This window comes from Enoplosus armatus, chromosome 7 (genome assembly GCF_043641665.1).
Source record: "Enoplosus armatus isolate fEnoArm2 chromosome 7, fEnoArm2.hap1, whole genome shotgun sequence".
Classification (NCBI taxonomy): Eukaryota; Metazoa; Chordata; class Actinopteri; order Centrarchiformes; family Enoplosidae; genus Enoplosus; species Enoplosus armatus.
Window position 1 is genome coordinate 10,438,952 of NC_092186.1, and position 14,719 is coordinate 10,453,670.

The 14,719-nt window shown below is 39.4% G+C and overlaps 1 protein-coding gene across 2 annotated transcripts; it reads left to right on the forward strand.

Annotated features, from left to right (window-relative positions):
- Positions 1-1,392: 1,392 nt before the first annotated feature.
- On the forward strand, positions 1,393-13,635 carry bsg (basigin). Of its 2 annotated transcripts, XM_070908614.1 has the most exons (9): positions 1,393-1,601; positions 5,741-6,091; positions 7,881-8,049; positions 9,053-9,141; positions 9,573-9,709; positions 9,900-10,176; positions 12,056-12,080; positions 12,194-12,266; positions 12,408-13,635. In XM_070908614.1, exons 1-8 carry the CDS (start codon positions 1,538-1,540, stop codon positions 12,252-12,254), a joined length of 1,173 nt encoding a protein of 390 aa, XP_070764715.1. In that variant the 5' UTR covers positions 1,393-1,537; the 3' UTR covers positions 12,255-12,266; positions 12,408-13,635. The 2 variants fall into 2 exon arrangements, with proteins under 2 accessions (XP_070764715.1, XP_070764716.1); XM_070908615.1 differs by lacking the exon at positions 5,741-6,091.
- Positions 13,636-14,719: the final 1,084 nt, after the last annotated feature.

Here is a 14,719-nt window from a genome sequence, read left to right on the forward strand (position 1 = left end):
TAAATATTTTTTGGTAAACAGGCAAGTTATGAGCTGTGCTGGTCTGTGTTTCCCAGTTTGAATTATTCACCCCTTTTTAATGACGTCTTGCGGGCTCTTAGAACCAAGCATCAACCAGGGAACAATAACATCATTAGTGAGCACTGCTGGAAGTGAATTCAATGCATAATGTTTTGAGATTGTTTTGTACTTTCAAAGTAAGGCCTGATATGCAGATAGTAAACAGAGTCCCTACTAAATCTTTCAACAGGGTACTTGCCTGCTAAATGTTATCAATAAGTCAATAAATTCTCCTTCCTTTTATTGTTCAGCCACATGGGTGTATTTCCTCTACATTGTGCCTCTCTTCTCCTCTGAGGTTAAGGTTCAAAGGCCTTTAATCTGAGGGAATTGTTGTGGACAGAACATTGGTCTCTGGATTTATGGCTTTTATGGCTTTGACTGTACAATATGAAATTGCTGATTGATATTCATACTTTGTTGTAAACACTGCAAGTATTTGTGCCCTTGTAACTACGTACCTTGAAATATGGCAAGCTGTTTTAATATTTAGTTTCCACAGATTCAATGTCTACACCTACAATTTCAGCTCTTCAACATTGTGAATGGCTTCAGTGTTGTAGCCTGAATTTAAAATGGATTTAGATTTTGTGAATCTACACAAAATATCTTGTGACAAAGTGAACACATTTGGGGATTTTCTAACATACTTTCATATTCACTCAGGCTTGTTCAAGTTGATAGAGTATCTGAGTAGTAATCTAAAATTAATTCATCTGGTTTGAACAGGATTAAAGGCTGGCCTCCGGCTGTGATCCATATGGTCATTGGTCACTTTCCAACACAGCCTCCATTTTTGAAATGGTGTGCTGAGTGTAATGACCCATCCCTGCTGAACGAAAATCTTCTTGTCCAGTGGATTTCCTGGTTAAGAAAGTATTAGCATAAGACATCCCCTTACACTTTTGCTGTAACATACAGCACACTGACATCTGGGTGATTTTCCTTTAGACACTATGTTGAGATAGCTGACATGCATGAATGTGAACATGCGATATGAAATGTGTTTCTTTCTGTGCTACTAAACGGTGACATAATGCTTATTTTATGACTTCATTACATACTTTTTTGAGACAATATCCTTTAAAAATTGAACTTTCTTAAAACACTCTTAATTATCCGTCGGTATGGCAAAAAAATCACCACGTTGATGAGTGTTTTTTTGTTTGTTTTTCATTTAACATCTTAAACTGAATTTATGTTTTGCCAAATTACATAAGAATATGATCATTAAATAAATTTAAGTGGATTCAAGTGAAGACCGAGACGTGACCACGCCTCTGAACCTACGTCATGTGTACGTGCTGATTGGGGCGTGTGCGTGAGGTGCAACTAGAGGACGACCAACTCCATCAGCTCCACTGTGGAACATTCAGCTCTTACATCTCGCTGGAAGTTATCTTCTAAAGGAGGAAGAAGATTCAGCCCGCTGTAGTTAACATTGCGTTTATTCGACGATTTAGCAAATACTACAACAATGAAGTTGCTGTGGGCTGTCAGTGCCCTTCTGTTGAGCTGTTGGCGAGCCAGTGCGTCCACAGGTAAGAATTTTGTGTCAGCCATGTTGGTTGAAGATATAGACTTTGCCCTGACAACGAACATTAAAAATATGCAGTCCGATATCTGCTTTGTGAACGTCACGGCAACTCTTGTTTTTCGACGTCGAATACCCTTTTACAGCTGCCGCTAATACACAATTTAAAATACCTTTTCTAGCGTTAGTAAAAGACAGTAACATTAACGCTAGCTGCTTTGACGTTAGGCGAAACGTCAGTGTTATTGCTAACGATACATGTAACGTTAACATTAGCTTATTTGCAGTCGTCATTTTTCGCGACTGAAGTTAAACAGCAGTTAACGTTGAATGTTTTTTTTCGAATCCTCCTCGTCTGTCACTGTTTTACAGAAAGGGATTTTGATATTTGCCAACCGTTAGCAAATGTAATCGGTCACATGAGCTCTGTGAGTTTGGTTAACTGTCGTTTTCAATGACCAGGGCCACATACTCCAAAGCCACTCGAAGGCTAAAATAATCTTAGTCCTTTCATCGCAGCCTTTTAGCAACTGGAGCCCTGCCTTGTAACATTAACGTTAGAAATGTCAGCCCCCCCCCCCCATTTTAGCGATAGCTGGTGGCTTGTTCTCATTAGACGGTCATCAGTCGCCTTTGATTCTGCGAGCCAGTAGGCCCAATCCACGTGATGCTGTCATTATACAGTATTTTGAGCTTTCTGTCATATTCTGTTGTAGTACTTTTGCTATCAAAGGGCAGAGAACCTAGCCTTACCGGTGGCTACTAAATTACCTGCCACTAGCCAGTTTGTCGACCTGGGTCGCTATTGACTAACGTTACTCGATAAAGAGCTAAATGTTATTCACACATAGATCTTTGCTTGGTCACAGTGATCACAATCAATTATCTATTGGATGTGTCACTGACATGCGTGCCCACATTGCTGACAGCAATTATGGCTAATAACAGACATAAAGACACGCATTTCTTAAGTCAAGCAATCCTCTGACAATAAGGTGGAAGCAATATTCGTTGAGATACTTTCATAGAGGTAATTGTTTATTTTGTCTCTGTAAGAAATACAAATGGTAGCAGTTTTTTTTTTATTATAAAGCTACCTTACAATTATTGCCTTAAATGAGAATGATCACCCCACTGAGCTTAGAAGTGTAATATTAATGATAGTCCATATATCTATCTATCTATATATCTATCTCTATATATATCTATCTCTATATATATATATATATATATATATAATACCTTATACAAAAGTTACATGTAGGGGACTGAATCAGTCATGTCAGGATTTTAATGTCTTGTGTGTTTTCATGACTAATAACTGTTATTTGGTTAAAATGGAATGATGTTGAAATTGCTTTGACAAAGGTTCTTTGCTATTGAGTTTTAACACTAAAAGGATTGCTCAGGTCACTTTAAAATACCCAAACTGCGTCATTTTCCCTTGAGCATTTCGTCATCCCAAGACATGGCCAAGTAGATGCACTGACATACAGTATGTTGTAAAACTATGGCCTTAAGTCAAATGCACTCGTTATTTGGCAAGGTTTCCTGAAGCATGGGTAAAACAGGTTCACTTTTACGTTTTGCAGAGAGTTGGTAGCAGGAACCTGTTTATGAATGTGTAGTCATAGCATACAAGGAGCCCTCATGCCACTCAATGTTTCCTGCTTTGGCAATGACAGCTCCTGAGTAGATCAGGAATAAAATTAGATTTCCCTTGAGTTTCAGCTTCTTCTCTAGCTTAACTTTGGCATGAAAAGTGGGTTATGAGGCAGACGGGTAGGTAAGGCTACTTTGTGTGAAAAAGGCAGTGAAAGCCATTTTTTTCACACATGTGAAGTGCTTGATGTTTAGTCCTGGTCGCTTGGTAAATGGTGTTGAACATAGACCCATTTTGTTATTGACCACCATTTTGAGATCCCAGCTGCTTAAACGGTTCTCACTGAAAGTATCCTTTTTATTATAAAAGCCTTGTCTAAGCAGTAGCACTGACGGTGACAGGTTTAGTTTTTTGGGGGGCGGAGGGGTTAGAGTTGACATACTTATACTTATAGTGGTTATAGGTTAGTGCACTCAACATACAGACTAAAAGTTCTGAAAGATCAGGGCCACAGGCATCCATCTTCTATTGGAAAGGACATTGCCTTGTACTAGCTTTTTCTGTTCAGCATGACAATATCAATATATATATATATATTGTGTGGAAAGTAGCCTGAGGATTACATCCTTTGTTATACCCTTTGTCTTTTCGAAAGACTGAGTAAATTTCAACATGAGTTGTTAATTTTCAACCAGCTGGTTGAATGAAAAACAAATATTCCATGAAGATAAAGCATGTATTCCCATAGTTTGAGTTTATTTGCTCTTCTCCACTTTTTTGTTCTTAACAAATCTCATGCTATCTGTATCACATCAAAATTCAGGTTTTTTTGCATTGTTCAGGCCATTTAGCTTGCTGTTGACCATGTAGAAAGTCAACTACAGAATATGTTCTTTGAAAGGGCTCTGAACACATGGAGCTGATTCCCATGTTATATAGCAGAGGGCTGGTGACAGTTTTACACTGTCAAGCTTCATGTGTTTACATCTAATCGCAATTGGGACTGGGACATAGACTATATTTAATTTTGAACTTTCATAGAGCATGCTCTAGGAAGGTGACCTTTGGTAAAGGTGGGGACGCCACTAAGCTAGAAATGTAACATGATATACATGTAGAGACTGAGGCTCTTGTTGACAGGTTTACAAGTCAGTTTTAGTTTTATCTTTAACTGATATCTGCTGACATTTTTGATTGGAAGTGTTTTTTAATGGATCTTCTCCAACACAAAATTAAGTACATATTCATGAAGAGAATGTAGATTTTTGTAGGTTTACAGTTTGATGTTGAGGATGAACTCAATTTTCATTTGTGGTGTTGTTTTTCTTGTGGTACCCTGGGCCCAGCCCTTGTTTTGTTCTGCTTTGTGCTAGTTTAGGAGTTTTCTGAGAGGAAGGGAACAAGCTCGCTGTGCTTTGGCCAGTAGTGTGAGAATGTTATTCTTCCCTGGACCCACTGAAGTTTATAGAGCCCTCCCCCGACCACCACTGCGTGGCCAAACAAATCCACCTCGTCCACTATGAATGTGGAGAGCTGCGATACTGGGAAGGAAACCAATATCTAAAGAAGTAAATCCACCCAGGCAAACAGTGGTTTGTGAGCATTAAAGCATAGCCAGAAAATAAGCTTCCTCACACAGCCATCCATACACACATTTGATGTCACTTTCGCAACACTTTCATGGATTTTTAATTAAATTTTATTATGTGAAATGTTTCTCATTTCAGCCTCATTTGCTTTTCTCCATGTTCTGTTTCATTCATTGCACATTGTTTTGATTTCATGGGAATGCTATTGGATGCTTTTATTGTTTTGTTTTTGTTTTTGCTTTAACTGCCTTTAGGGATGTCTCAATCAAGCTTTTTTGCTAATTGTCCCATTTATTATTGCATAATTGCTAATACTAAGCCGTTAAATGGAACAAACACCCATATAAAGGCACTTTAATTGGGTAAATCAAATTCCACTGATAACAGAGTTAGCCTATTACCTAGCCTACACCTGCAATGCAGTTCAGATACATTACGGCTACCATTATAGCCTCCAAAATGACTTTAACATAGTCAACACGCCTTTTCTACAACAGTTTGATCAAAGATGAAACCTTATAATCTTCATGAAGGTAGGATTTATTGCAAAGCTGCTGTATTAGAGTAAAATTGTTTCAGCTTGATGTACATAACAAATTGTAAACTGAGTGTATAGATGCCGTGTTCTCTAGTCATCCCTAATTGCCTTTTTATGTTGCGTTTCTTATTTTCGTCTTAATGGGTCAGAGTACCAGGAATGACCTAAACATTTCCCAAAATAATTGGGTCAAAATGTTGCTCTGATCTATGCCTTTTTCTGTGTGCTTACTTTCATATTTTCATTTCATTTGTTTTATTAACTTTGTTTCTTTTTCTTTTCTTTTTCCTATTTGCTTGTCTTACTTCCATCACTGCCTTTTATCACCAATCCATGAAATCACCTGGCTTGCTTTTAACCCAACATTCAAAATTTCTTAATCTGTGTTTGCTGGGCTGACTGTAAATGGTGCTCAGCGGGATTTATCAAGTCTCCCCTGTCTCAGATGAAGCTGATCAATGACAATGCCGAGCTGCATTGTGAGGTGATAGGGAACCCCATCCCTGAAGTGCAGTGGTGGTTTGTAGAGGGTGAAGAGCCCAACGAGACCCTCACCCAGCTCTTTGATGGGGCACGGGATGACCGTGTGCAAATAAATGCTACATATATAGCACATGCCACTAGCACCATTCACCTCACTAGCCTCACCCTCGACGACTCAGGCACGTATGAGTGCCGCGCTTCCAACGACCCTGACCGCAATGAACTGAAGAAGACGCCAAAAATCAAGTGGATCCGCTCGCAGGCAAACATTATTGTAATCGAAAGTGAGTGGCAGTGGAAGCATGGGGAGGAATAGCTTGGCTGTTCTCTCCTCATTAGCGAAGTCCTGGACATTCAGCTCCTGTTACACTCAATTCCCATCCTTCCTGGTCCAATACCCTCTCCATCCTGCTTCACCTAGTATACACTGTCCCTCTCCTCTCCCCAAAAGCTCCAAGGTTGTCCTATAGTAGAATACGAACCTGGCCATAAAGTGTGGCTGGGCTGCTCCCTAATCTTGTATAACTTGACAAACAACATGTCTTCAATCTGATGCCTTTTTTTCCGTTTCAAGGCTTAGGTACCATTATGATTTTTAGGTTTTATTGCATATAATACTGGTCATAAGGTTGAAAATTTGCAAATGGCCCCTGCATGAAAATTATTGTATATGAATATTTAGTAATTTAGAGAAAAACAAAAAAGGGGTGTCAGATTACGTATTACTTATTAGAAGATTAGTATTGCTTCTTGGTAGATATTTATTTTGCTAGCATTCTCCTTAATTGATACTAACATTGGCAATGCCCCTTTTTGTTCATGCTTGTAGACTATTCTTGTGGCTTATAGCCTACTGAACTGTAGGCACAGAAGATGGCAACTAATTGTTAAAATTAATTTCTCAGCCATGGGGCATCTTTCTGCCTTGTGGTCCAGTATTATTATTATTTTTTTATCACTTTGGAAGAATTGGTCAGTTTCTTTACCCAATTGAAGCAAAAACACTTCATTGTTACATTTTATCATGTGATTGGCAGCACAACTGCCAATAATTATTCATCCCCCTCTTGTTGCTTCTTCTGCATGTATATATGAGAATATCTTTTCCCCATGACCTTGTTGTAGACCACTGTATCTACTAGATTTCCAGTACAACTCCTATTCTCCCCTCCATCCTGCTGTTGGTAGGACAGATCTCCCCATTTGGGGAGCTCTTTCCACCTTTCTTGAAAAATTATGTGCATTTGTTGCACTGTTTTGTTGGTTTAATTTGTGAAAACAAATTTGTTTTCCTTCTCAAAGTTGGTAAGTTGAAGGAAAATGTGAAGGAATTCTCCTCTGATTTCCTCTTGACTACTCAACAATTGTCTTAAAAAAATGACATGTTTCATCTGAATCCATATTTACACCCTGGTGAGTATGCGGAATAACTGAGAAACAATTAAGTGTTGTGTTCTCATAGTTGACCCTTGTCAACCCTGCCTACCTTTTTTATGTCTTTGCTCATCAGTGAGTGTGAGCACAGGGCTGTCATGTACATTGTATACCTAATGACATCTTGTTCCATCAAATAAATTATTTCTGTAAAGACAACTGTTGAGTGTCGAGACAAAGGTAAATTAAAATCTTAAATGATGCATGATACATTTCAAGGCAATACCTTCACGTCAGTAATGAGGTATAAGAGTATTAAGTCAGCGATTCTGCTCTACATAGGCAGAGTGCAGTAATTACAGAAGCAGTGAAGTTTTTAGGCTGGACCACAAACTTTAAAATGGTTTTAAAGCTTTCATTTGATGTCTGTAGGCTGATTATTTTACCTCAAAACAACATTGCCATAGAACCCACACAATACCTAAAATATATGCAAATTTAAAAGCCTATTTCACGGAAATTCCACAATTCGATGGCATCATTTTTATATATTTAACAGATGTCAGATACAGATTATAACTTAGTAAATATGTAGTTGCTGCGTTTTGCCTTTTGTGGGACAGAATAGATGTCTAAACCTGCAAAAATGTCAATTTTAGAAAAGGATGATTATTAATTTTTCCATCTGTTTATCTTAAGATCAAAACATCATCACCGAACCAACTGAGGTCCGCAACCAGACCTCCGCAGTCCTCAGCTGTAACCTGACAGAGTCGAGTCTTCCCATCAAGGGCTCCCACTGGATGCACAATGGCAAACTCATTGAGGATTCCAAGTCCACTGAGGCCACTTCATTCACAGTCCTCCAGTAAGTAGCTACATACACCCAAGTGCGCCATATGGGCAGATCTGCCCTGCAGTTACTTTGGCGCAATAAAGGCGCTCATCCAGTTTTAGAAATGTCTTAAGTCTGGCAGTGTTTATTTGCTGTTTCCCACTAACTCTAATTCTGAGGCCTGTTTATCTTTTGGACAACTTTGCAGTTCACTGATTAGCAGCTCTAAGTGAGTGAAGCATACAAGAAAATGGCGAGCCCAGTTGGCTTTAATACTTTTAGATGTCCTATGGGCTGAACGACTGAGCATTATTGATTTAGGAGACATTTAACCATTTCTCAGCCTAAAAGAGAACTGCTGGCCTTGCATGTTCTCGCTCCAGCCGTTATTTCTTCCCTTCTCTTGTCCTTTTACTCTGATTCTTATGCTGTCCCTTTCTGGCTCTGTTACTACAGTCAATGGCCATCTTTATCCTCTCATGTTCTCTCCCTTGCACTTTGCCTTTTGCTTGTATGTTGTCCCTCCCCCTCTCACTATCTCTATCTCACTGTCTCCCTGGCTGCCTCCATTAGCAGCAGAGCTAGGGGCGCCATTCAGGCATTCGCTGCTCTTGATTAGCAGCGAGATGGACCGTGCATTCGTGCAGCTTTGCCGGTAGTCTTGGCAGCAGGGATAAGCGCCCCTAGCAGTGTGCTCACTTGTCCTGACCTTAATTCCCCATTAGAGAGAGCAGGCAGGACTGTACGGGACAGCAGCATCAAACAAAAGTGGGATTGTGATTACCAGGGAAAATTTGAAATATTTGTTGCGTGGACAAGCAGCTTTATTTTCACCCCCAGCTCCTGAGCATAAACAGGGTTCTATTGTGAATTTTCTACTTAGCTAAGTGGAAAACTAATCACTGTCATTAATGTGGCTTCAGCAGAATTGGTTTGAGGTTACCACCTGCTACATGCTAGGTCGCAGAGGAAAATGCCTGATTTCTATTAGTGTTGAAAGGAGCTCTCTAACCCTTGAATCTTTTTCTTTCCGTAGTTTGGACAAAATCACCCACAATTCTGGTGGAAAGTATGAGTGTGTGTTCCTGACTGAGCCAGAGGTGAAGCAGACAATTGAAGTGAAAAGTAAGTTAATTAATCGATCTATATATTAGATGTCCATGTTTACATTGGAGTTTTAACTAACATGGTTGTTCATAGATGTTTTTATAGTTGCAGTTTAGGTAGCCTGTATATGAAGTGTATATACTTCAGGTTCAGTTTAACTGCATGTACTGACCGATAAAGGTAGCTATTTTCCAGATCATCATCAAAGATTATTTATCCATAAACTATTGACAGTGCCACATTGCACACACTGCCAGTTTGCCCATGTCATGTTTTTTTTTAACTTTGAATTGATCATGGGAGTCGATAGAGCAAATGTATTATTATGAACAATCAGTTCTTGGTTTGGAATTCTTGTTTTTTGCTCCAGGATGAACAATTAAGTTAATTTCATGAATACACAAACTTTTCTATTCTAATTTGAATACGTGTTTCTCTTCCTGCTGTAGCGCTTCCCCATGTTGCTGCCTACAAGCACTCTGAGCATGGCAATGAGAAGGACAAAGGTGCGATGATCTGTGTGAGCCATGGCTATCCACTGCCCACAGACTGGACCTGGTTTAAAGAGGAGGATGGCAGCCAAATGGTATGCGTCTCTCAAGCATGTATTCAGAGGACATGAACCATAACATTTCAGTCACCTCTAATATTGTGATGGTTTAAAGTGGCGAATAATGTATCTCCAGTACTTCAATTGAAGAATAAAATGAAATGATGCAGGTCACACCTGTCTTGCTATTTGTGTTACTAACTTGTTGCTTAAACGTAACCCTCAGCCTATCATCAACGGCACGGGCGACAAATATGAGATCAAGAGCACCCCTAACAAGACCACTCTGACCCTTAATGACCTGAACATCGAAAACGACATCGGAGACTACGTCTGCTCTGGGACCAATGAACTGGGCACAAGCAGCGACAAGATCCACCTGCGTGTCCGCAGTCGCCTGGCTGCTCTGTGGCCCTTCCTTGGCATTGTTGCTGAGGTCATCATCCTGGTGACCATCATCTTCATCTATGAGAAGAGGAGAAAGCCCGATGAGGTCAACGACGGTACGTATGCCACGCTTCCTCCACCACTGAATACTATATCAACTCTTAGCTTGTGTTCAGACCGACATTAGCACTGCATGAAATAAAGCTGCCCTCTCATTCATTTCCATAAAGTGCTATTGATACTATATATACTGGGCCTCCTAGATCGTGTTTAGTCTTCTCACAGATACCTGAAGCAACCCTTCACCACTGCTGTCCCTTTTTTTTTTTTTAACACAGTGCTGTTTTCGGTCTGAACAGCCAATTACAGCTGAGAATTTGTCAGTTGGCCACAATGATTATTGAATTCCAAAACTTACTGGCCATTTTGCTATTTTACTAATCACACAGTTTAGTAGGAGAGAAATAACCCTCATATCATGAATAGTTGGCTACCAAAGTGGCTGTGAAAATATCCACCAGAAAGCAAACATCTTGAGGGTAGATATGGCCATTTCCCAACCTGCACTCAACTTCTCTGTCCTCTGTTGTCATGTGTGGCTTAAAGGAAATAAACAAGCCCTCCAGTCATTCAACTTTTAACAGGACAAACATGCATCAAATTGTAGGCCTTGTTTACTGAACTGCGAGTTGAGAAGATTTAGTGCCCTCCAGTGGCAAGTTGGAGACCTTTTTTAAGGCAAAGTGTCGCTCTTCGGGTGATTTATGGACTGGAGCTGCATGCATTCAATATGAATCCTTATTGTCTTTGATTTTGTTATTATTTACATTTTTAAAATACAGATCAGGTGTCAGCTCTGTGTAAACAATCTGTGATAGAAACTATTATTTTTATTATTTACATTTTTACTTCTCTGTTCGCTGCTGATTTTGCATTTTGGTAAGTGGACAAAAACTGCATGACAGACTGAAGTGGTTGAGCTGAGATGACGGCGTGGGAAAAAAAAAGCTATGGGAGTCTGAATGAACTGCTTTCATAGTCGCCACTTCTTAAGAGGAATGCACTCAAAGATTTGGTCACTCTTTCACTGGCCCTGCAATCAGAGCAAGCTTAAAATATTTTCTTTCCACTGCATATATTGGTGCTTTTTTTTTTTTTTTTTAAACCATGTGTTTGAGCCATTGAAAGAGTCAAATGAGACACGTAAGCTAGTGTAATGGTTTGACATGACATTGGATAGGTTTTAAAAGTGAGAGGTTTCAGCATTCTGTTTGCATGCCTTCTGCATCTTGTGCTTTATGCATGATAAATGACAGACAACCCTCTCCTCAAGAGCAGTACATCATTTATGTTTGTCTCATCCTCCATTTGGCCACAGAGGTAGCCTACTCGTCTTACCTTGTGAATACGTGCTCTTGCTCTGGTGTGAATACTGCCTCTATACATTGCCAGGTTGTGTGTTGGCTCTGCCAGTTTAAAGATGTTTTATTTTATTTTATTTTTTTATCTTAATACAGCCACTGCAGTGTTCCTTTGGTGTCCTTTGCTTGTATTGCATGAGCCTCTGTGATGCTAAGGGATGCCTCTGGACAATGTACAAAAATGTTCATCAATGGCATTTTTCAAATTTTAAGACCGATTTACTGAGGTGTCATACAGTAATGCATCTTTTTCTAGAACACAAACAATGATTGTGTGTCGATAAATGACTATTTAAGGATATTGTTACATCAGCCATTGTCAGAAAAGCAACAGGTGGGCATGCTTCAGTTCATGTTTAGTTGGATTTGATCATAACCTCATTGGAATCATGTTGCAGAGGATGTCATGTTCTAACATTTGCTACCATCATCTGTGGGAGGGTGTGGGTGGGTGGGTGGGGGGGGGGGGGCGGGCGGCATGTGTTTCTCACACCAATCACAGACATGTAACCTGCTGTCAACTGACAACTTGTTTTTGTTTGCCTCCCTTCATGGATCATTTACTGCTGTCCAGATGACGACTCAGGATCTGCTCCTCTGTAAGTACAGTCAGCAGCTCAGCACCTTGATTGTAATGTAAGATTTTTTCTTTTTTTCTTTCTTTTTTTTGTTTACAGAACTCATGTTTGCTCTTTTTTTTTTTTTTTTTCAGGAAGAGCAATTCTAATGCAAATCACAAAGACAAGAATGTGAGGCAAAGGAATTCTAACTAGAAGCTGAACGAGGTGCGTGAAACTAAGTAAAGTTAAAGCTGCCTACTGTGGCTGCCTCTCTACTCAGTGCCTGCACATTTAATACCAACCTTTTTTAGAGGTTTTTGAAACAAATCTAATTCTTCTCGCATGCAACTTTTTTTTTTCTCTTAGATTGACGACCCATATGGCAGTCCAGGATTCAGCTGTTTGTTGCACATTATACTGTGCACCCTGCAATTTAAAGTACCTTTTTTGTGCTTGGGTGTTAATGTTTTAAGAAGTTGAAGGATTTCCTCCTTGTTTTGTTTTTCTTCTATATTCTTCTCCACATTGTGCAGCCAGAGAACATAGAGAGAACATAGTGTGAAATAATTTCTGCTTGAGGCCATGGGGCAAATATTGCATGAGTTTTAAAAATCCGTTCTAGCAAAGTGTTCGTTGTGAAATCATTAGAATGTCCCTGTGAAGAATGCTTAGTTTGTGGTTATTTTATGTTAACGCAGATACTTCCTACACTGACCTCAAGGTTGTCAGTCTTTTTGCTTTTATATTCTCCTACGTGGAATGGTTACTTGTAAACCAGCACAAGTTCTGTTCAGAGGATCTGAAACATTTTTGATCCGGAAACATCACTGCCATTCTTATAGCAACAACTGGAGTGCGCTTGAATTCACACATTTTGATCTGTCCCTACAACACTGCAAACCTCCCTTAGCAGAGTGTTACACTTTGCCTTAACAAGCACCATTTCTCTTTCTGTCGTTTTGCATTTCGTTACCTGTTACAAGATTTAAATGTGACACTTAAAAGGAAATGCAGAAATGACAAAGATTCGATGTCTGCTAGGTTTTGTTGCCGTAAGAAATTACAGTTCTGTTAGTAGGAAAGCTTTTGTCCCCCCTTTTTTTTCAAATGATGCTTTCTCATTTCCTTTTCCTATTCACATATTTTAAATTGGAAGTTTTAGTCACAAATGTTTTTGTTCGTTTTTTTTCACATCCACAAAAAAAATACTGTTATGGACCAAGTGCAAGAGATGTAACCTCTGTTGCTTCTGTTGAATGCAACTTTAATACTACGCACTGATGTTTTGAATCTAATACAGCAGATAAACGTTTAATAAGATGTTTTTCTTTTTCACTCAATGTAATCTGAGATAAAAAAAAACATTTGTGTGCGATTGTTGGACCGTCATCTCTGTTCCCTTCACTGTGTAGATGATTCATAAGCCATATGTTCCATTTAACCTGAGTAGTGTTGTGATTGGATGTTACCATTTCAGAGTTACACAAATAAAAAAGACCTAGCCAGAATTGTGTAAATTGTTGTAACTTCCTGAGTACATGGACCACCATCTGTTGTACAACTTGCACAAACTGAATAAAGGTATTGGATTTTACATGTTGTCTTTACTTACTCAACTTTTAGTCAAATGATGAAAGGGTGGCCTAGAATAGCAGGTCAAGAAGCCTTGTGTACAATAAGGACCAAATAGCTGCACAGACGATCGTGATCATATTTCTTTTTTTTTGTAGGATTTACTGTCCTGCAAACAAATCCATTCAGTGTATCTAGTGACTATTACAAAAACACTTAATCTTGTTTTAAGTGTTTTGAAAATTTCTATAGATTATTGCTTCCCTAAACTACGGAGCCCCTTAAGGGTCACTGCGGGAATATTTTTGAGGAATACTTCTGCATTACCTCGCATTATGTTTTGTGTTTCCCTAAACTGGCAGTTTCATTGTAGCTGGACTGGACCAACACAGTAGCTGTTTCTGTTGTCGGGGGGAGCGAAAGTATTTGCGAGGTATCTCAAACGTAGTCCTCAAAAATAATCTCAGCGTGACCCTTAGGGGGATCCGTAGTAAACAGGTGCATTTTTCTTAAGGAGCCTCCGAACTGTAGGTTAATATTTCTGAGGAATACTTTTTCGTTCCTTCGCTGCATGCGTATTGGGTTTAAACGCAGTCCAGTGGGGCAGTTGTAGACATACACAAAAAACAATCTACTTTTAAAAACTAGAAATTCATTGTAAAGTTCGGACATGTTCTACCAAAATGCTTTCTTATTGATCTGACCTTGCACAAATTGCTGTTCCAAGCCAAGACAGATACCCCATAAAGGCTAATAGAAAGCAGGGTTTGTGGCCCCCTTTTTGACAATAGAAGTGTGGATATGTATGATTACCTTGTGTGCTTCCTGACTGTAAGCCTGAAAGCCTTGATAATTGCCCCATTGGGAAAAAGAAAAAGTTGTGCAATACACGTCTATGAATTATGGTGTACATTTTAATGGACTGCAGCAAAAAAAGTGAATTCCTCTTTGAATGAGCAATATGCACTTATGGTCCAGACTTATTGGTGCCACAAAAGCAGCAGGCTATGTACAATGTATTAGTAATGCCTCTGAGTCCGGATAGGGTGAACAAGCCTTACGGTTGCCCAGGAAGCTTCAGAGTGTACGATCTATATTGTTCCACA